Source organism: Spermophilus citellus (genome assembly GCF_964194105.1).
Source record: "Spermophilus citellus genome assembly, chromosome: 10".
In the NCBI taxonomy this organism is placed as follows: Eukaryota; Metazoa; Chordata; class Mammalia; order Rodentia; family Sciuridae; genus Spermophilus; species Spermophilus citellus.
Window position 1 is genome coordinate 99891708 of NC_138197.1, and position 23915 is coordinate 99915622.

The 23915-nt window shown below is 32.8% G+C and overlaps 1 protein-coding gene across 1 annotated transcript in view; it reads right to left on the minus strand.

Moving 5' to 3' along the window:
* Positions 1–23915, minus strand: part of PPFIA2 (PTPRF interacting protein alpha 2) — a gene marked incomplete at both ends in the record, with an annotated part of 453530 nt that overhangs the window by 348454 nt on the left and 81161 nt on the right. Inside the window, one exon of the mRNA XM_081311622.1 lies at positions 16141–16194. Within this exon, the coding sequence (XP_081167748.1) occupies positions 16141–16194 (54 nt within the window). The remainder of the gene's footprint in view (positions 1–16140; positions 16195–23915) is intronic.

The window sequence follows — 23915 nt, forward strand, 5'->3', positions numbered from 1 at the left end:
TTCCTCTTGCTTTAATTCTTGTCCCATTCTACTTAATTCTTAAGGGAAACCACTGTAATATTTTTCAAAGATATATCTTATCATGTTATATCCTCACATATAAGCCTACCATGGTTTTCCAATCCACTTGAAATAAAGCACAAATTCCTATAAGATCCAACATGATCTAGTTGTTGCCTCTCACTCAAATCACTGTTTTGTTTTGTTTGGGAACTGGAGATTAAACCCAGGAATTCTGTACCACTGAGCCACATCCTCACCCCCCTGTATGCTTTATATTGAAACAGTGTCTTTCTAAGTTGCTTAGATCCTCATGAAGTTGCCAAGTCTGTCCTTGAATATGCAACCTTTCTGCCTCAGTTTCCTGAATTGCTGGGTTTATTGATATTTGCCACCATGCTTGGGCACTTCAATCACATTTAATGTCACTCTGCCTATAGTTCACAAAACCAGAGTCATATTTAGGTCCTGTGCTTGTTGCTTTAGTATCCTAGGGATGATGTAATAAATTACCACAAAGGTGGTAGCTTCTGGATATAAACTATAACATATTTATTCTCTTACAGTTCTGGATATAAGGAGTCTGAAATCAAGGTGTCAGGAAGTTGGATTACCCCTGAAGATCCAAAAGAGAATGGATTCCATGTTTCTCTTTCAGTTTCTGGGGGTTTGCAATCCTTGATCTTCCTTGATTTATCAATGTATCACTGCAATCTCTGTCTCCATTTTCACCTGGCAAACTACTGTATGTGTCTTGATGTCCTTTCCTCTTCTAATAAGGACACAAGTCATCGAATTTGGAGCCTACCCCTAAATCAAGGATGATTATGTCTCAAGGTCCTTAACAAACCAAATCTACAAATATCCTATTATAAAGTCATATTCTCAGGTTCTGATTGTACATGAAATTGGGGAGCATTGTTTAACTTACTATATGATTTGTCATGATCATTCTATATTTATTCCTCAGGTGATTCATCTTTCAAAAGTCACTTCCTTAGAGAGATTTTACTTGGTTTTGCCTTCCATTCTAAATTATGTCTTTCTGTTCTTTCCTTTACAATTCCAGCCAAACAGGTATAATTTCAGTGAAATATTTTGAATATCTATCTATCTATCCATAAACTACATACTAAATATAAGTGTAAGGGTAAACATGTAAGTATTGAAACATGCATGTGTGTGCATGTGCTTAACTGTAGGTATAAGTGCATTTGCATGTACTCCTTGTCTTCAGTTAAGGACATTAGAACATTTCTTAACATAACTTTGTGCTGGCAAACACTCAAAGGAAACTAATAAGGAATAATTGGAGAATATCAGAATCTCCTGAAAAGTGATGAGCACTAAAGAGGAAGAAAATAAGATGGAGAGAATCATCTGTAAATCTAAAACAGCATCAATTACAAGATATAAGAAGATAAAGGAAAGATACACAATGGGAACACTTGTGAATTATGAGATGCAGGAAAAAAAATCACTTATTCTCTAAAAAAATAAGATACAAACTCTTTCAGTCTATAAATATTAGTGTAAGGATTATAGAGTACTCTGAGAGAATCAACAAAACAGGAGTACCTTTTAGGGCTTCCCCTCGCCTGCAAAAAAAAAAAAAAAAAAAAAATGTGATTGCCAAAGGCAATAGCATCATAAAAAAAGGAAAATGAAGGAAATCATCTTTCTGATCTCTTCCTGTAAAATTCAACCTTGATAAGAGATAAGAAAGTTAGATATGGATCTATGAATATTTGACTGATGGGATTTAGATTGATATGTGAATAATATCTTCATACACTTTAGGAAAACTTGCATTTTATGCTCATATTTTAAAATACACTTGAATTCTTGGCACATCTCCAACATTAATACAGGTGAAATTTCCTTTCAAGTATCTACAGCTATTTTTCTTACTATAATATCTTGAAAATGGAATTCCTTCACCTTCAAGTAAATATTTAATATTATTTTAAGAGCAATAAAATATGTGGGCTTGAGTTAATACCTTGAATATTTTAGAATTAAATTTACCAAGTACTAGAACATAGAAATCTTCATATGTTCCTTATGGCATCCAGCAATATTTGGTTTAGATAAGCAATTGAAGACTACCATATAATTCAACCAGAAAAGTAGATTAGTGCCTCCAAACAAATGATTTCATAATAGAAAACATTTAAAATGGTTTAAAGGAAGGAATGGATGGAGGGAAGGAGGAAGAGAATATTTCCCTGTGACCCAAGACATCAGCTGTACTTTTAGTTCCATACTAGCCACTTCCTCTAAAAACAATACTGAGTAAAGCCTTTTTATACTGTAAACTATTTTTAGGGTAAGAAATATTAAGCACAGTATTAACAAACGTGAAATAAAACATCATTACAAGTAACAAGTTGAAGACACATCAATTTTTAAAAGCACACTAATAGAATACCCAAAGCAACTATCGTTAGTGATGTAATCATTCTATTTGTCTATAGAACTGAAGCTTCTCAGAGTGGCAAAACAAAAAGAATACAGAATTATTGTTTAAATCATCATCCTAGTGAGTCTTTCTGTTAATTAGTATATAGGCCTTGCATTTCTGGAGCAAACTCAACTAGGTCCTCATGGCACATCCCTATTTATTGCTTCATTAAATTTACTAAAATTTTATTTAGGACTTTTATAATCACATCCATGGGAAATTAACTTTTATTTTCCTTAGCAATTGTCTTATCAGCCTTTGTTTCAAATATGGCTTTATGTGCTATACAGACATTTAGGGTGAGGAACACTTTCATTCTGCCTATAATCACCTGCTTTTGACTGGGAGCAAGACCTGTGTCTTGCTTCTACCTAAATAAAATGTGGCAAAGTTAGTGGGAGGTAACTTGGGAAGATATGTACACACACGGAAAGAGATAGGTAGAAAGAAATATGTAATAACAACCATGTGAGCTCAGGAAAGAATTCCAACCTGTAGATAAAAAAGCACCAAGCCTGTGCATACCTTGATTGCAGTTAAACACTCTGCAAAGGTGTAGCTAAGCTAGCCTTGGACTCCTGACCCATAGAAACTGAAATAACTGTGTTGCTTTAAGGCTTAAGGTAGTAGTAATTTGTTAAGCAGCAATAGAAAACTAATGCATCTCATGAAACAACCTGGAAGTGCCTATTTTAATTGTCTTTTAGAGCTTTTAATTGTTGGTATAATTCCTTCCTTAACAAATTGTAGAATTCACTGAAGAAACCATCTGGCCCAGGAGTTTTCTTTGAAAAGGTTTTTAATTGAAGATTCTATTTCTTTGATGTAAAGTATTATTTATGTTATTCTTTATTCATTTGTAGGTTTTAAAAATCTATTTATGTAAACTACTATTTGCATATTTCTTTATTTCCTGATGTTAACTCAGTCAAAGCTGTTTTTCTAGGAAATTGTCCATTTAATTTATAATCTATAATTTAAAATTCATCATAAATTGTATTCAAAATATCTTTCATTGTCTGTAGGATGTACACTGTTCAATTCTGTTATCATGGCACCCCACCTCCATGCTGAGGATCTAACCTAAGTCCTTGCACTGAGTCTATATTCCAACTTCTCTCCCTGCTTATGTTTATTTTCACTGTCACACTGGTTTATTTAATGAATAACCAGAGAGTTGGCAATGTCACTAATTTTTCAAAAGATTAACTTGTGGCTTTATTTATACTCTGTATGGAACATTTATAGTAATTTTTGCCACTAATCTCATTGTTTTCCTATTCATATATACTTTAAGTTTTATTTGCTCTTTTCTTCCCCTAAGTTCTTCAGATGAATACTTACAACAGTGATTTTTATTATTTATTTTTTTCTAGTGATTAGATTTTAATGCTATAAATTTCTAAATGGGGTTTAATTACCTTCTATATGTCAAAATGAAATATTTTAATATCACTGAATTCACAAAGGTTTTATTTATATCATTTTGAATCATGCTCTTACAAATGAGTTAATTATAAGTATCTGTGTTATTTCTAAAAATTTTAGTGCTTTTTAGTTATAAGTTAAAATAGTTTTGTCTTTTAGTACTAAATTTGCTAAGCTCCACTATTGAAAGAAAATATTGTCTGCATTATTTCAATCCTTTAAAATAAATTAAGCCTTCTTATATGGTTCACATTTGGTCATTTTTTGGAAATAAGCACAGATGTCCACACAGATATATGACTGATATATTACTTATCGTATTGCTCAAGTTATCATTATCTTTACAGATTTCATCATATTGTTCAATTGGGTAACTGAGAAGAATATATTAAAATGTTCCACCATGGCTGAGGTTTTTCTTTGTTGTATTTTTGTTAATTTTTTTTATACTTAAATGATTACTGTCAGATGCAATTTGTATTTCTAGTATACAAATTTTTATAATGCAATATCTCTCTTCTTATATGTTATGGTTTGGATGTGAGGTGTTCCCCCAAAGCTCACATGAGACAATGCAAGAAGGTTTGGTTGAGAAATGATTGGGTTAAAACCTTAGCCTCATCAAGTGAGTTAATCCCTAGTGGGATTAACTGAAGTGGTAGGGTGTGGCTGGAGAAGGTGGGGATTGGGGCTTGGCTTTGGGTATATAATTGTATCTGGAGAGTAGAGTCTCTCTGCTTTCTGGTCACCACATGTGAACTGCTTCCCTCAGTCACACTCTCCCACCATGACGTCGGCCTCACCTTCAGCCCTGAGGAATGGAGCCAGCCTTCTATGAATTAAGACCTCTGGAACCATGAGCCCTCAAATGGACTCTTCCCCCTCTATAACTGTGCTGGTCAGGTCCTTTAGTCACAGCAGAGAAAAAGGGGAACAAAACATTATATTTCATAATCTTTTCTTAAAGTCTGTGACTACTGATATTGACATATTACACAGACTTTTTGTTGATATATCATGATACATCTTTTCTATCATGTAATTTCAATCTTTATTCTCATATTTTATATCTTTTGTGAAAATATACTTTCTTTTCAAGAAATTATTCTCACAGATTCATCTTGGATTGTCCATTTTGCTACTTGTATTTAATGTAATTACTTACATGCATGTGTTGAAAAGTTAGGAAAATGACGTTGATTGAAATATCAACTTTTATTTAAATTAATGGCCTTTTGTATAATTCTGATCTAGTGAAATAAACCTAGTATTTCTGGATAGACATATCAAGATGATTTTTAAAAAAAAAATTAAAAAGTTGTTAATAGAAGAAAATATTAATGGATGTGAATTATCCATTATAATATGGGATGAAAAGAAGGTAAAATAGAGTAAATACAAATTTACACAAAACTTCTCTTCATGCTCTAGTTAAAGTGTAAAATTCCCTGTAAGTAAAATATAAGAAAATTTTGATAATTTATGTACAAGATTTAATAACTTTCAGAGGACCCTGGTGAACTCTGTAAGTAAAATGTTGATTTTAAATCAAATCTTCTACTCTTCCTATAACACTTCAGATTTTCTAAATGCACTTCAAATGTCTAAAATATCACTTTGAAAAATGATTTAATAGCTTATCATAAAATTTTTATGAATATTCCTCTTATGTGGTATATTTCAGTCAATGTATATTTTAAGTAAGAATTCTGCAGAATCTCAATTTCAATTTATTATGAGGATACAATCAGATTTCTTTTTAAAGTGCCTGTAGTGGCTATGATTAATGTTAAGTTTATTTTATAAAAGAATATGCATGCAATTTCAAGCATTTACATTTTGCTAATGCATGTTATTTGACTGTAGGCATGTGAAAAAGATTATCTCCTTATAGAAGAGTAACTAGAACAGGCTCTTTTCCTTTCCATATAAGTATCCTTAACACAAAGACCAAGGTTTCCAAGATAGGGCTAATGGTGTCTACCAGCCCCTAGTAACCTAGGGACTGAAAAGGAGAGAATCCCAAGACACACCAGTCTTCTTTTCTTACTTGGTCAAACTTTATTGATTCCTAATGGCAGGGGCACATTTTCATAATACTAGCTCCTTTCTCCTCTTGCAAAAGGAAATAGAATAGCATCTTACCAAGATCCTGGAGAAGCAACAGCAGCAGCCCAGATATGTACATGCCATCCTGAAGACTGGCCTCTAACCTTCTTTCTTAGAAGACCCTCTGACCACAGTTATGACTCCATTTAGGACTAGCAAGCCAAGCATCTGCCAGTTGCCTAATTATTTTGAGGGTGAAGAGGTGTTTAGCTGTTAGGATGACTGTCACAAAGAGGGTGTCTGGGACTATCTCAGAAAAGCCACCCATAAATAATTTCAAGAAAGATACTTAGAAACCAGTTTTAATTTTATATTCTTAATAACTTTAGCAACTAAATTTAAACTGATGTACTGTAAGCAAGTTGTAGCAGCAAGCTTTGTTAGTTGATAAACTCTATAGAATTGATATACTTCCAAAGAAGTTAAGCCCTTGATTTACTTCCATCCAGAAGAAAGAGTAGTGTAAATTTCTCTGAAAGACCTGGTTTGGTGTTTACCCCTGAAGAAAAGTCTTTGAATAAATAATCCTCCCCCAATATGATCATTATTTCCCTGGTACACAAAACTAATCAGTCGCTTATATAACACCTTTTATACTTATATTTTTAAAAGAAATAATTGCTAGCAAAATGGAGTTTTCAAGGTCTATAGCACTGCAATGATATGTTACTTTTTTCTACAAGTTCCTAGATTAGTAGAAAGTACACAGAGGGCATTACAAAAATGTTTTCTCAATAAACTTATCCTTACTTTATATTTTTCACATTTTTAAGAAGTAATTAAATGTGTAAAGCTTAATTCATACATCTCTTTTTATTTCAGATAAACATCTCAAATTATAAGCATCTTTGATAAAAAATAAAAATAGCTCCACTTTATTGTGATAGATAAGAATGGTCTAATTAGACATCAGTCTCTGTTGAGTCAAGTACTCAAAAAACTAAAAAATCTGTTCTATTTTCTGTAGAAAGACATATATAAATATAAATACATATATATTTATAGAAACATATAAATATATGCACATATATATTTATAGATGTTTATAAATTGTTTTATGTGTTGAAAATGAATATATATAAGCATATATAAAATCAGTATATAGTAAAAATCAGTATAAATAAAAAAGAAAGGAAGAGAGGAATCAAAAAGAAAACAAGGGAGAAACAACAAAACATAAATGTTTAGAATTTCTGTTGTTGAATTGAAAACTCTGATAACTATTTTGAGGGAAAAGATAGTTGAATTAAAATAATTCATATTGGATTTTAAATTAGACAAACAATAGACTAAAATATATATTATATATATTTTTAAACATTTTATTAACAAAAATTGAGTATTTTTCTAAAAATACAGGTTTTCAAATATATTTTGCTTGTCCTATTGTATTTAATTCATATATTGGTTTTCCTTAAATTTTTTTTCTTTAAATATATTTTCAATAAATTAATTAGAAATTAACCATTAAGTAAAAAAACAACAAAAAAGCTTATGTCTAACAAATAATTGTCTCATTACATTGAAATTTTTCAAATAATTGAGGATACAGAAGAAATCATTTCTCAAATGTTTCCTTTTACATTAACCATCAGTTATAGAACATGCTAAGAGATCTCAAAAATGCTTCCCATTTTCAGCAGTTATCCTAAACACAGTTTATTGATATAGGCAATTTGCTATCTTCTCTCTGGCTTACCATTTGCTTCCTTCCTCCCATCTGACTCGTATCACAGTTTCTGCCCTTTACAGTCTCACATCTCACATCTTGGTTCTCATTACCTTATCAGGTAGTCATCTTGGAAATGGTTTTATTATCTTTTTATTTCATCAGTATGATCCATGTAAAACTCTTGTGACTTTGACATACCACATTCTAGGGGTAAAGATAACCTTTACTATTACCATTCTTCATTGGCCTGCCTTAGGATAGCTCCAACCAGGCATCCATCTTCCAAATTAACAGCTGTGGTTCAGTAGTCATACATGTCCATGTTATGGTTTGGAAATGAAATGTCCCCTAAAAGCTCTTTCAGGAATATTCAGAGGTGAAATCATTAGATTATGAGAGCTGTAACCTAATAAGTCCACCCCAGTTTGAAGAGACTGAATCATAGGAACTATAGGCAGGTAGAGCATGGCTAGAGAGGGTAGGTCTCTGGGGACCAGCCCTGGAAGGGCGCATCTTCCCTGTGACTTCTTCCCCAACCCTCTCTTCTCTTGGAACTGCTTCCTTTTTTTGCCAGAAGCTTCCCTCTGGTGGATATGTCAAATATTAATTAGATACACAAGTCTAAATTGTAGTCTAGATCAATCCAAGTGTGTGATCTAGTCTAGAGGTATACATTTTTTTTTCAGTTACTATTCTCTAAGTGGTACTTAAGTTTTTAAATAAGTTAGGATCATTAAGAGAGGGAATACAGGTAGAAAAGAATTCAATGGCCCACATAAATGACCCATCCAACATGCTAACCTCTCAATTCCTTGCTGTCATCAGTTCCCACAAGCTTTTTTCCTACAGTGTTTCATCACCACATCAACGACCACACCCCGGATCTTATTAACAACTAGGAATATTCAGGTTCTGAAGTGCTTAAATCAAGTAGCTATGTGATGACACAACACTTTATAATTTTTGCTCCTTAATCATCTCTCCACTTCATATCCTATATTGGCTCTTGTGTCTTCTCACTTCTGTCATAACTAAGCTCTTTGAAATACTTGTCTGTAGCCACTGAATTAAGTTCTTTGTCTTACATTTAAATTTCCAGGCCACTGGAAACTTGATTTCACCCTAATTATGCCACTAAAATTGTTTTAACCTTGATCACCACTTAACGTCTTACTATATATCCTGGACACTCTATTTTTTTCTTAAATTCATGACATCACAAAACTGCTTGTAGGTCTTTTAATCCTCTCTTAACCTTGCATTTATGATTCTTTACCTTTCTGGTATTATTTCCATGTATCAACTGTATTTAGTCCCTTTCTGGGTATATTTTTTCCCTGACATTTCTCTTTTCCTTATCTCAATTGTTTTTCTTCCTCAGAGCTTTATTCTGAACTCTTCTATTTCTGATTACATTTTTTTTGTGGGGGATGATTTCACATACTCCAGTAGCTTCAGTAAGTTTTTCTACATGTCCAAATCATTGGTTTAAAATTTAATCTCACCTTTAAATTTCAAAATCATTCATTTATTCCCAACTTGATCATCTCAATTTAATGTATCTATAAAGGATTTCATTTCCCCTTCAAAAATCCTCCAAGTCATGAGTTTCTTGACACTATGAATGGTCCTTTCATTCATTCAGTTGCCAGAGCAGAAATTTCAAATCTTAGAATTGAGTTCCCCATAGGTCTCATTTTCCTCCCTCCAGATGACCATTATTCTCATGTGTTTACTCTATCCTCATGGTCTCATCAATCAGCTCCCCTCCCCAGTCTCATTGTCACTATATTGGCTCATATGAACCATTTTTGTTTTATTTTTTTAACTGAAGTTTCTCCTGAAATATTGCTCTTGACTAGTTTTGTTTCTTCAACTGTTCTCAAAATTTTATTAACACATAATAATTGTACAGTGTGCTATTTCAACACCTGCATATAATCTATACCAATTAAATCAAGGAAGTTTCTACTTTACCATCCTTTTGTGTTTGCAGTCTTCAAGCTCTTATCTTCTAAATAGTTATAAAAGTTAAAACAAGTTATAATGAACTATCGTATCATGTGCTACAGAGTATTAGAACTTATTACTTCTATATAACTGTTTTGGTACATATTATCCAACCTCTCACTAGATCCCCTCTGCCAACCCTTTCCAACCTCTAATAGTCAATACTATAAATTCTGGGGATGGTGTTATGGCTCAGTGGTGGAGTGCTTGCCTATCAGGTGTGAGGCACTCTATTTGAGCCTCAGCACCACACAAAAAATAAATAAGTAAAATAGATTTATTTAAAAAAGAATTCATGAAAGAACAGGCATAAAGCCATACTTAAAAATATTATGAATTTTGATCAACTTTTTAAAACACATATGAGAGAGAAAATAAGAAATTTTTATTTTAGAATCTGACTTAACAAACAAAAATATCAACATTATAATTTTTGTCATTATCCTTCTGGGGACTGAAAAAACTTTTTCATTTATCTCTGTGCTTTAGATTTTTCTATAATCCACTCCTGAACTAGGGAAAAGAAAATATTTCTAAAGGAAATACCTGACTAAGTGATGTTCCTATTTAAATATTTAATGGTTCCTCACAGTCCTTAGTATAGAGTACAAATTCCTTCCATGAATTTGCTCATATTCTTGCCTCTAATTAACTTTCTAACCTTTATCTCACCACTGTCTCCCATTCCCCACTCACATTATATTTTTATTTTTTACCTATGCTATGCAGATGCAGTTTCCTTTGCATAAACTACCATGTTCTGCCCCTTCATTAGGCAAAATTCCACTCATCTGCAAATTTTCAAGATAAACATTTCATTCTGTTGGCTTTCCTGAATTCTCCAGCTCCTTTGTGGTTTTTTTTTCATCAATTGGATTATATGATCTTCCTACTCACTTTCATTTTACCTGGTTCCTATATGACTCTATAATTATTATTTTTTTTTACCAAACTGTCTGTCCAATTATATTGTAAGATTTTTGAAGAGAATAACTATGCATCTCTAAATCAAATGTCTAGCATATAATGTCTACTCAGTTATACACTAAATTTGTAATAAACAAATCAAAGGACAAAAGGAAATAATAAGAAAAATAAGATTCAAGTTAAATTAATTAACTTGAATTATATCACAGTTCAGATTCCTATCATTTTATCTATCTTTTGAATTCAGTAGAACATTAGTGGTTTTTGACTAATCAAAATCAGTTTGAGAGATTTTTTAAGTTTTAATCCCATTTAAACTTGGTCTAAATAGCATCCTCAGAAAGCTAAATTTATTTTTTCAAAAAATTTATAATGTGTTTACCTGAATTGCCAAGAACCATCAAGAAGCTATAAAATGAGAACAGAAAGTACAAAAATACAGAATGTGCAATTCTTCCTCCTCAGTGGGGGAAAAATTAATAGAGCTAAAGAATGTTCAGGACAGTGTGCATATCAAGCCTAAGAATGAATCAGATGGCAATTCACTTATAATCCCACTCTAGAAATAAAAAAGAATCTTCAACATTTGGAAAAAGAAATAGAGAAATTTAGAAAACTAAGTTCTGTAGGCATCGAATTTATAGATTTTTTTTCTAAGGTCACAAAAATTGGAAACAAGCAAAAAAAATTAAAAAGGGGGGATTGAATAATCTCAATAGCATTCTTTCTGTTAATTTCTAGGTGGGGCCATAAGATAAACTCAGCCTAAAAACCTCAATATCATCTTGTGAAAGAATGAAACGTTTCCACATTTGACCAATTTTGGTATGTACTATTTTTTGTAATGTATTTCATGTATTCTGAAGTTTCACCCATATCACTCTTGATTAGATTTTGTCCACATTGACCTCTAAAAGATATCAGAAAGGATAATACAGTAAATAGCACATTAATGATGAGAATATTTTTTAACCCAAATCTCAAAATGAAATACCCTTCATCATGTATGTTAGTCTGCTGAAATATGCATCACCAGACTTATCTTTTTTTGGCCAATCTGATCTTCAATTTTTAGATCTCATAGCTTACAGTCTAGGAGGAATTTGGGTACCAGGCCATGTCTGGCCAACACCTCTAAACCACCAGCTCATGGGCTCAACAGGGATTATTAACATCTCACACTCTGGTTCCACACTGAACTGCACACCTGGTTCCTGCACTGCAGATGTACAATAGGATTCATGGATTGTACCCTAGTTCTTGAATTTCCAAAATTCTCCTGGCCATCAGAAGCTGAGATGCTTACATCTTATCCTGGATTGCCTAGTGTTGGCCAACAATTGGCTTACCTGGGACATGCTGATTCCTAACACTTCCCAAGTTTTTCACATATTAATACTGTTAATATTTTAAAAAAAACAACTTTAAAATGTGACAAAGTAGTCAACAATCATTTCTCAGTATCCATCAGAGATTGGTTCTCTCATGGATACCCAAATCTGTGCATGCTCAAGTTCCTTACATAAAATAGCATACTATCTGCATAAAACCTACACACAAGTTCTCATACTTTTACACTGTATTGTTTAGAAAATAACTACGCAGAACAAGTCTGTACATTTTAGGTACAAATAGAATTCCTTTTTCAAATATTTTAATTTGCATTGGGTTGAATCCACAAATACAGAATCTGGGATAGGAAGAGTCAACTATATTTGAAAAATAGTATTTAACTTAATTATTATATTTTACCCTTAGATTTTAATTATTTAGTTTATTTACTTTATATTCCTATATAGATGCTATGCTATGTTTTTATACTGTAGGTTAATCTGTGTCAATTTTTTTTATTAATAGGAAATCTATGAAGATGCAGAATATTTTATATAATTTTCAAAGATAGATTTAAGTTAATATTTAACAGATAAAATGCTGAATGAATGTTCTCTCTCATGAATGCATAGCTATATAGTAATTTCTTTACCAGAATAAAGGATTTTTGGTGATGAAAGAGTTTATTTTATGTGATGAAAAACAATTTTGTTGGGCGTGATGGCACACACCTGTAATCCCAGTGGCTCAATAGGCTAATGCAGGAGGATCACAAGTTCAAAGTCAGTCTCAGCAATTTGTCAAGGCCCCAAGAAACTCAACAAGACTCTGTCTCTAAACAAAATATAAAAAATGTGCTGTGGATGTGAGTCAGTGGTAAAGCCTCTGGTACCAAAATTAAATAAATAAGTAAAAATTAAAAAGGAATAATCTGCAAGTTCTATTTGTTGCAGCACTTAATTTCCAGTTACTAAATTTAAAAAACAAGTCTCTTCAAATCTTGTTCATAGAAAGCCATTGTTTTTACACTTTTTGAATTGCCCCTAGAAATCATTAATGAGCAGTTCTGTCTTTCATTATTAGCATTGAAACTGAGATTTCTTGAATTTTTGGAAAATTTACTTAACATTTATTGTCAAAATATTAATACAAAATATGCCTGGAGTTCCTCAAATTTATCCTTATTAAATATGCAAATTTTCCATAACACTTGCGAATATGACACAACATTTTATACATGCCTTACAATTTGAAATAATAAATACTTATGTGTACCCAGATCAAAATTTTCAGTTCTTAAAACATGCCATTTTATTTCAAGATCTTTCTGAGTTTTCTATTATTCTGGTAAAAAATTATTATATAGCTATGCATTCTTGAGAGAGAACATTCATTAGCATTTTATATATTCTGTTAAACGAATAAAAAAATAAAAGAACCTTAAATTTCTTACCAATGCAACTTTTATTATAGAATGCTTTTAGTTATGCATTGAAGTTATACAAAATACATAACTTTAGAAATAGACAATAGTATTTGATCTATTAATGACATTTAAAAGAGAAAAATATAAAATTTGAAATGAATTTAGATTATGTTTAATTTAATTGGCTTTCAGTTTTCTGACTTGTAATTAAATTTAAAAGCTTTATTTAAAAATCATTCTATGTATTTATTTATTTGTACTGGGGATTGAACTCAGGGGCACTTGACCACCAGCCACATTCCGTATTTTATTTAGAGACTGGGTCTCACTGAGTTGCTTATTACCTAACTTTTGCTGAGACTGGCTCTAAACTCCTAATCTTCCTGCCTCAGCCACTTGAGCAGCTAGGATTACAGGTGTGTGCCACTGAACCCATCTAAAACTCATTCTTATATTACTTAAATAATCCTGGCAAATTTGATCATTTCACCTTCATACTTAAAGAATTTTATAAAAACTTTAAAGAGGGCTAAAGAAAATGACTTTATTACATTGACCTTATTACTTTATTAAAATCTGGGGTGTGAGAATCTCAACCCAATCAATGAATTAATCTCTGATGGGATTAACTGGGTGGTAACTGAAGTGGTAGGGTTTGGCTGGATGTGAGAACTGAGTGCATGGCTTTGGGATATATACATTTTGTATCTGAAGAGTAGAGTCTCTCTGTGTTTCCTGATCACCACAATGTGAGCTGTTGCCCTCCACCACCCTCTTCTGCCATGATGTTCTGCCTCACCTCAAGCCCTGAGGAATGGAGCCACCCTTCCATGGACTAAGACCTCTGAAACTGTGAGCTCTCACATAAACTTTTCCTCCTTATAGTTGTTCTGGTCAGATCCTTTAGTCACAGCACTGAAAAAGCTGATTAAAACACAAAGGGTTTCTTTCAACAGCCAGACCCCAGGCCCACTCAATTTTCCATGATTGCAAATATGCTCTCTTAAAGGATATGATAAACTAATCTAGCATGCAAATAATGAATAATATTTTTTCACTACTTGTAGAAGAGATGGGTTTAGTTTAACTTTGTTCCAGAACAAGTCCTTCTCAAACTTATCTCTAATGTAGAATTCTTTAAGGAATCAGTGAACAGATGAGGGAAGTATTTCATAGGATGGATTTAATCTTCATATAAAAAGAGAATGGTGCATACAGGCCCAGAGCAAGGCAGCAGGTTGAAATTACATCACATCAGCAGTACCTACAATACTAAAATACAAGCTGGTCCTATCAATATATATTCTGGGTTGACTTATATGTCATCTTTATTTATGCTGCAAGGTAATATAAGTAGTTGTCTGCAGCCAATACATTTTTCCTACATAAGTTAAGATGAAGAAAATCAAAACAAAGGAAAGAATTACAATTTGTTATTTAGCTCTTTCTTAGGAGCAACTTGATTAAGATTAAGTAACTCCATTACATGTGTTGTGGTTTAGATATGAGGTGTCGGCTAAAAGTTCACGTGTGAGGTAATATGAGAGTATTCAGAGGTGAAATGATTGGATTATGAGAGTTATAACCTGGTCACTGTTGGGGATTGATTGGACAGTAACTGTGTGTATATAGGGAATATACTGGAATAAGTAGGTCACTGAGGGCATGACATTGGGGTTTATATATTTTTCTTAGTGAGTAGAGCTTGCTCTCTGCTTCCTGGTTGCCATATTCTGAGCTGTTTTCCTCTGTCAGGCCCTCTGCCATGTGTTCTGCTTCACGTTGGGTCCAGAGCTATGGAGTTGGCCAACCATGTACTGAACCTCTGAATACATAAGCCAAAATAATCTTTTCTTCCTCTAAATTGTTATTCTTATATTTTTTGGTCACAGCTATGAAAAACTAATTAAAACAACAGGAGAGTGAAACAGAAGAGGAAAGAATTTCAATTAAATGTTATCTTTTCTATATTTCACTGGTGTTTTAATGAAATTATGTACTTTACTGACATCCCTAGGTGAAGCATACCTAAAAGCTGGCAACATTGAGTTTTATGTGTCCCTCATTAAATTTCTCCATGGTAAGTGAAAGGCAAACAGTGATAAGAATTTGTGCACTGACTATTTGTTAAAATAAATCAAATCTGTCTTGTAACTTTATACACTTTGAATTCATATTTGTATCTCTCCTGATATTATGGGAATGTCATTTTGATCAATGTTTTCTCAAATAAGAAATCACAGTAAGGACCAAGATGTTCTAATACTAGGACATCAAGCTCCTCTTATTGCTTAAAAGTAATGTTTAAAAATTAGAAAACACTATCTCTAATTTTTTAAAAAAGATTTCTAGGTTAAATAGGAAAGAAACAATAATATCAAGAATCAATGGTATTTATAGCATAAACATAATTTTTATCAGTAAATAGAAAATATAGTGTAACAAAATTCTACCCTCATATTTGGAATGGTAAACTTTCTAGTTAGAGTAATCCATTAGCAGAACATAAATTATTATTATATTCTAATGAAGTTTTTGTTCATATTTCAATGCCTATAAATGAATAAATGGAGATGGATTTCATGAGTAATTGCAACATTTTAAAACACCAGACCACACTTCAAAACAAATTCAGGTTTTTGAGTTAATTACTATAATAGCTATATTTCAAAAAGTACTCATATATGGCATATGATAAACAGTCATCTGATGATCTGGCATATACACAATTCAATTTGTCAACACTTAAATTTAATGAAGAATCTAACTTACCGGTGGATCAGCCCCCTTAGAACCAGTCAGCCCTCCTGTTAGGGATTCGATATCCTGAAAAGGGGAGAGGTGTGATTGTAAAATGGCTACTCAATAGCATGGAGCATTCCCCAGTCCCACAGCATAATACTATCTTCAATTGTAATGTTAGGGCAGTTCAGTGACTCTTCTTCTTTTTACAATCTGACATACAATTAGTACTACACAAATAGGTTGTATCTAAAGATATATATAAATTTTTTCATCTCTGTAGAGTCTGTAGTATATACATATATACTTGTGTTTGTGTGTGTGTATATATATATGCATATACATACAGAGGTTATTAGTGAATATATACACACAAATATATATATATAATATACATATATATATATATTATATATATATGTTAATTATTCTGGAAATATGCAAATAAAATGGGACAAGACAGGAAAATAGATGTTACATCTTTAAAAATCCAAGTGAGAGCAGAATAGGAAAAAAATTACCTTGAATTATCATAACATAAATATTATGGAAAATGCCTAACCTACAAAATTTTTAAATTATCTATGATCTACTCTATTACTATATAGAGAGAGGATACAAGGAGATAAAGATTAGCTGTTCTGTTATAAAGATCAATTTCTAATCTCGAATCAGTAACCACAGAAGGTCATGCCTGAGTAATGAGTACAGTTGTCAAGGTGATCATAAGTAGGGAAATAGGTAATATTGTGATAAGCTGTGGAGGCTGTGCCCTGTTTATAGGGACAACCACAACTAAATCTTATCAGTTATATGGCTTTGGTGTTAGGCATGCCAATAATTAGATTTTTCAGAAGAAACTAGAATTTGATGTTTTAAAATAAAATCTCGCTAGTTTTTAAAAATGTTTCCATGGTGGATTACAGTTACACATAAAATTAGGGTTCATTTTCACATAATCATTCAAGTATGGACTATAATTTGATCCATTACAGTCCACAGTACCACCTATCTCCCACATTTTTAGTGTTTGTAATTGATTTAGACCTCTCATCAATCACAATGAAAAAATTAGCACATCATACACATATAAAAAACAAAACAAAACAAATCCACCCTTGTGTGTCCAAAGGCTGCTGGATAGGAGTTTAGAACTACACTGGAGAATTACACTTTTTACTAAAAAAGCTCTTTCTTGTGACCCTGATCATTTCTTACCTGTTTGCATATGGTTTAAATAGGAGGGACAAGTAACCCAGGTAAATAACATTTCAGTAAGAAAGTAAAAGAGAAAGATAAATGAATCAAGATTGAAATAAAAGAAAATTAGATGTCTATGATTAGAGAAACAACCAATACTTTGAAATCGTTTAAGTGAATTAATAACATATGTATCTTTCTTGAAATTACTTATGGGGGCTTTTCTGAGGGAGTCCCAGACACCCTCCTTGTGACAGTGATCCTAACAGCTAAACACCTCTTCACCCTCAATATAATTAGGCTACTGGCAGAAGCTTGGCTTGCTAGTCCTAAGAGGAGTCATGACTGTGCTCAGCTGGTCTTCTAAGAGAGGAGGTTAGAGGCCAATCTTCAGGGTGGCATGTATAGATCCGGGCTGCTGCTATTGCTTCTCCAGGATCTTGGAAAGGTGATATTCTATTTCCTTTGGCAAGAGGAGAAGGAGCTGGTATTATGAACATGTGCCCCTGCCATTAGGAGTCAATAAAGTTTGACCAAGTAAGAAAAGAAGACTGCTCTGTCTTGGGATTCTCTCCTATGTTACTCTTCACTCAGAACTTCACCATATCATTTTCTCCTGGCATACAAGGAATGGGAAATCTTTATTTGTGGTTTTGGGGACTGAACACTGGGACTGAGCTAGGCAAGTGCTCTACCACTGAGTTACATCCCCAGATGTAGAATGGGAAATCTTTACAATATATAAGGGGCTGAGATAGGATGTTACTGAAACACTAAAGGCAGGAGAGGAGGAAGTGTGGTGTATGTTTCCATGTGAAGATGCTGACTTTGAGAGGAACTCAATAGATGATAAATTTCTTTGTGCATATTATATTGAGTGTCACAAATGATAAAGCAACCACAAGGACGAATCACCAAGATAATTATTAAGTTGTCTTTTTAATAACAGACACCACACCCACACACTCACATATAGTGTGTATAGTATACAGACATAGATACACTTCCCACTTATCCAGAAAGCTTTTGAGGAACTACCCCTTTTCCTCCCCCATCCTAGCTTTAAAAGAGGCTTGTAGCTGGGTGGGGTGGTGCATGCCTATAATCCCAGTGGCTCAGGAGGCTGAGGCAGGAGGATCAGGAGTACAAAGCCAGCCTCTGCAACTCAGGGAGGTCCTACACACCTTAACAAGACCCTGTCTTTAAATAAAATACAAAAAAGGGCTGAAGATGTGGCTCAGTGATTACGTGCACTAGGGTTCAATTCCTGATATCAAAACAACAACAAAAAGAGTTGTAAAAATGACTTCAACTATTCAACTGTTAAAGGAGTCTGCCATAAAATAAAGATGATATAGAATCTGGTAGTCTGTCCTAGAGTATTTTATTTGAGGAATGTTTGAAACTAGATGTTCTCTTTGCCTTTAACTCAGTTTAAGACAGCTTTCTGGCTCTCAAAAGCCAAAATGTCCCCCATTAATATCTCTCTATTGTTAGGTCAATTTGTAAAGGACCTTTCCTCAACTTCCTTTGAAATTACTTATTCCCGTGGTGTTACACACACCAAAGGAATCAAATCACTTAAATTATCTGATCTTAAATGTTATTTATTTATCTTAATGTTCTTATTAAGTAATGTATGACCTATGTAATAAAAGAATGAGATATATTTATAAATTAGCAAATAAAATGAATAACCTAATTGAATTCAAAGACAAAATGTAACTTCAAATTTGTTTTAGAATTCCATGATGCGGTTTGACATTAGGTATCAAATGGCTAAAAGGTAAGATTAATACAAATTAGAATACCCAGCTTATCATACTTGATAAATATTCCTGTTGTGACAATGACAAAATCAAAAATCTATTCATAGGAAAAATTATTACCAACCATATTTAAAATGAAGTGAAATGATGTTAAATACATTTTGAGATAATATATGTCTGTCTTCACAGGCATAGGAAGGCATATATATTATATTAGCAATTGGAATTCTAATGCAACTATGAGAAAATGTAGAAATCAATTCAGGTAACAAACATTTTTAAGAATTTAGTTCATAAAATTTGTAATTATTTTTTACAAAAATCGTGAACAGTCCTTGTTATAATAGATAAGTGTGCCCATTTTCCGATTTTTAAGAATTTTAAACTTTTCATGTTAATCATGATCTTGAAAAAAAGAATTTCAATGAGTGAAAAAAGGTATTGATATGTGTTGTTTTTAAAAGTGTTGAATTTAACATAAACCATGACTTTATGATTCTAAAGAGTCCATAAATGTGCATTTTTATCCCCTTAACTCATTCAATTATAAAACAATTTTTGAGCTTATGTTCTATTTTTGTAAAGCAAGTAAGAGTGTCCTACTTGGAAAGAAGCCCAAGTCAGACATGGCTTATCATTTGATGCAAAAAGAATTTTGTTCAGGTGTGAATAATGAACAAATGTGCATGAATGCATAACAAGATAATGGGTAAAATAAACAAATCTTTTGAGGAACTATGAAACTATACATTGCTATAACCCTTAAATGATAACTAAAAATAAGTCAATCTTTTTGAATGTTATGGAATAGTTTATCTGTAAAAGTAAAATCTTTGACAATGCCACAGTGTTACTTAAATGTATTTTTCTATGCCCAACAACAGATAGGATGTCAAATAGTAAAAGCATTGGCTTTCTAGAAAGTTTTAAAAATTACTATTGTAGTGTTATTTGATTAAAGCAAAAACAAACTTTTATTTATATGGTATACTGTGTATAGTTCATCATTTGCATCTAACAGCTAATAAAATAACTACTACTTACTGAATATTTATTATGTGCCAGTTGTAAATGCTTTGTACTCATTAATGATAACTTCTTGATAAGCAAGTTACTTCTTTTCTACTTAGGAAGATAGATAATATACCCAATAGCATGGCATGTCACTTTTAAGAAGTTGGATTACAAAACATGTTTATAAGACACCATACCCATAAGACACCATGCTTTTCAATATCGGTACTAGAGGAGCAGCTTCACCTTATACCTGGTGGCTTTTGATATGTCCACATTGGCTTTGTAAGCAAGATTAAACCATGAGCTGACCCATATCTGGATTCAGTGTCCTGAGGGCCGCCCTGTACATTGCAAGGGAGGTTATTCTTAGGGGGAGCTTCTAAATAGGTGTTTTTCCTCAGCCTCCTGGGCACTAAAGAGGCCTGGGGCTGCCCACTTCACACCTTCCCATACCAGTTCCATCTACAGTAAATAAGCCTACTCAGATGCAGTATGGAATTGGCTACCCCTTAACAGAGAAGCCTACCTCTCTTTTTTCCTGTTATCTGGTTCATCCAGTTTATTGTTGTCCTGTGGGTTTGGAATCCAAGGCCAGAATTTGAGTAAGATAGGTAGGTGCTTATGGTGCAAAATTTAAGGAGGCATACATCCTGAGTTATTCTGCATGATCATAAGAGTGAGAGCCTCCTTAAATTTACTTCCCTAAACACCACATTTGTCTCTTCCTAGTCTGTACCCTTCTAGGGTCATGGGAGCTGAAACCATGGTGGACTTCCTTTTGCCATTTGGATTCATTGTCTCCTTACCACTTGGATCTACAGAAGGGTGGCAAGCTAACCTAGTAACTACATCATGTCATTGCTCAGGGCTCTATGGCAGTAATGCATATTCTCCCTGAAAGGGGTTACTAACTTCTACACACACGAACAAAACAAAACAGGATCTGTTAATTATACAATCAACTTTATTTCGATAAAAATTTATTAATGAAACTTCCATTTCCCTTCCCAAGTTATGAAATACCTAAGTGAAGCTATTAGGAAGTCTCCTTGACACAGTTGTAAAGTTGGTTTCTTTAACTGGAAATCTCTTTTCTGGGATGGAATTCTGGCCCATGAATCAGAAGCATAGGGCTTAGGAAGGCTGAATTGCAAAAGTGGGACAATCAGCATCAGAGCTCTAAGTAGAATGGGATTGGAGAGCAGCCTGAAGCATGGTATCATCTCCACACAGGTTAAGATTAAACTCCAAATATGGAGTTTAACTCCATATTTGGAGTTTAATCTTAACCTATGCACTCCTCCTCATGGTTCCCTGCTCTAAGAATTAACATATTTTTATTTGACATATAGTTCTAATGATGAAGCTATAGGAATCAATCTTGAGATTTTTTTTTTAGTGTAAGTCAGTCATTTGGTTCAAATATTGTAAATCCTTCTTCCTCTATGTAGAGGTGGGGAAAATCAGAATATTAGAATTTGAAGTCTTTCTCAGGGATATTACTTTTAATCCCTAAAGACTACAATCAACTATTAATGGTAAAGGAAAAGATGATAAAAATTGTTTAGGTATCAAATACAATAAAAATGAAGAAAATGAATCATAGTCAATTGAATTTACATCACCTATGCCTCAAGACCCTGCTTATCTGATAGTGAAATTTAAGGTTAATAGCTAAGTTATTAAAAAATCACTTTATATAACATGAAAATATCTAAAACATTGCAATAATTGGTGACAATTGTAAGTAATTTAAACTACTTATTTATACATTATAATAGGCTAGATTGTTTCCCCAAAATTCATGTTTAAGTTCCAACCCCCAGTACCTCTGTACATAATCTTTGGAGACAAGGCCTTTTAATGAGGTAATTAAACTGACTAATTCAGTATGATTGATTTCCTTATAAGAAGAGGAGACACCAGCAATGTGGGCACACAGCAAAGGAAAGAGATCTCAGAAGAAACAAATTTGCCAAAATCTTGATCTTGGAATTCTAGTTTCTATAACTGTTAGAAAATACATCTCTGTTTATTAAGCCACCCAGTCTGTATTATTTTGTTATTGCATCTGTAGTAAACTAATATGTGCATATTTGCAATTTGGAGATAATTTAGGGATTCTTTGGGGAAAGTTATCATATTTTAATAAAAAATATATTAGAGTTAATCAAGTAATCTATCCAAAACTACATTAATGTCAGTGGAATTGATATAAAGTAGTAAAATAACCATTTTTTATTGAATTGTTATATTGAGAATTTGATTCAGTCTTTAAAATATTCAATAAAGGGCTGGGGATGTGGCTCAAATGGTAGAGTGCTCACCTGGCATGCACCGGGCACTGGGTTCGATCCCCAGCACCACATTAAAAAAAAATAAATAAAGATGTTGAGTCCACCAAAAACTAAAAAATAAATATTAAAAAATTATCTCTCTCTCTCTCTCTAAAAAAAATTCATGAAGTACTTTATATTTGTAGAGTTTATAAAATTTGTCTTATTCACAATATCAAAATTAAGCATTTATTTTATCCCCTGTATTGGAAAATTCTTCAAAATTTCCCTCATCTACTATTTTTTAGTGTACCTGTTATTGCCAATGCATTATCATGATTCATCTTATTGTTTAAACATATTCACTGGTGTTTTTCATCTTCCTATTAAGGTATGCTTGACAGGTTTGACCTCTATAATCTTCTTGAAATACTCTTTTTCCCTTGGTTTCTATTTACTTTATTCCTGTATAAGTTTTCATTTTGTACCATGGTTCTACATACTACATATGCTGATGAATTCTGAGTTTCTATCTTCAACTTCAACTTACCCTCTGAAATCCATACTGCTTACCCCAATCTCCACTTGGATACATTTTAGTCATCTAAAACTTCATTAAGTTAATGTGAAGTTAAACCTTTTTTTGACCTTATCTTCTCCAAACTAGTTTCCATCCCAGTGATCTCCATCTTATTAAATGGCATTATCTGTCACTCAATTGTTTAGGTCCAAATTTTTCAGCTTATACCACTATGACTCTTTTAAAGATATAGCTTCAATATGACTCTATGTCCACTCTTACTATCCTAGTCCCTTAGTCTATGTCAACAAGATCTTTCCCTTAAACTAAAAAAATTACTCCTGGTTGTTTATGAATCTATTCTTTTCTCCTCCTCCATCATATAGTCTCCACAATAGCAGTCAGGTCTACTAAAATGTAAATTATATCTGTTTACTCTCTTGTCCAAAACTGTTGAATGGCTTTCCATCAATCTTAAAAAATGCAACTCAGACCTCTTACTTTGTCCTGACATAGCCTGTATGATCTTACTTTCAGCCATTTCTCTGATCCAACCTTTTACAATTCTCCTTCTCTTGTGCCTTTCCAGTCATCATTATTACTCAAAAATCAATGTAAATATGTCTCCTATCTCAGAGCCTTTGCATATGCTTTTGAATACTGCTTATGGCACACATTCCCTAGACATCTTTCTGGTTTGTAAGCTCACTCAAATTTATTTGGATCACAGTTTAAATATCAAAACATGACCACAAGCTTCTTTAACTGTCTAAATCAGCAAAGTTTTCACCTGGAAAATTTGCAAACTCAAAGACTTCATAGAAGTGTGTTTAATAAAGGGATAATTTATAGAGGCATGAATAATTTAATGGCTATATTGGAATGGTGAAGCACAGGGCTTGGCAAAAAGGTAACCATCCCTTCACCTAACACTGTAAGGTACAAGAACAATGTTGCTAAGGGCCAGCAAGAGTCCTCTGCCTCTAGCAAAAGATTGCCACACAATAGGTTCAATAAAGACCT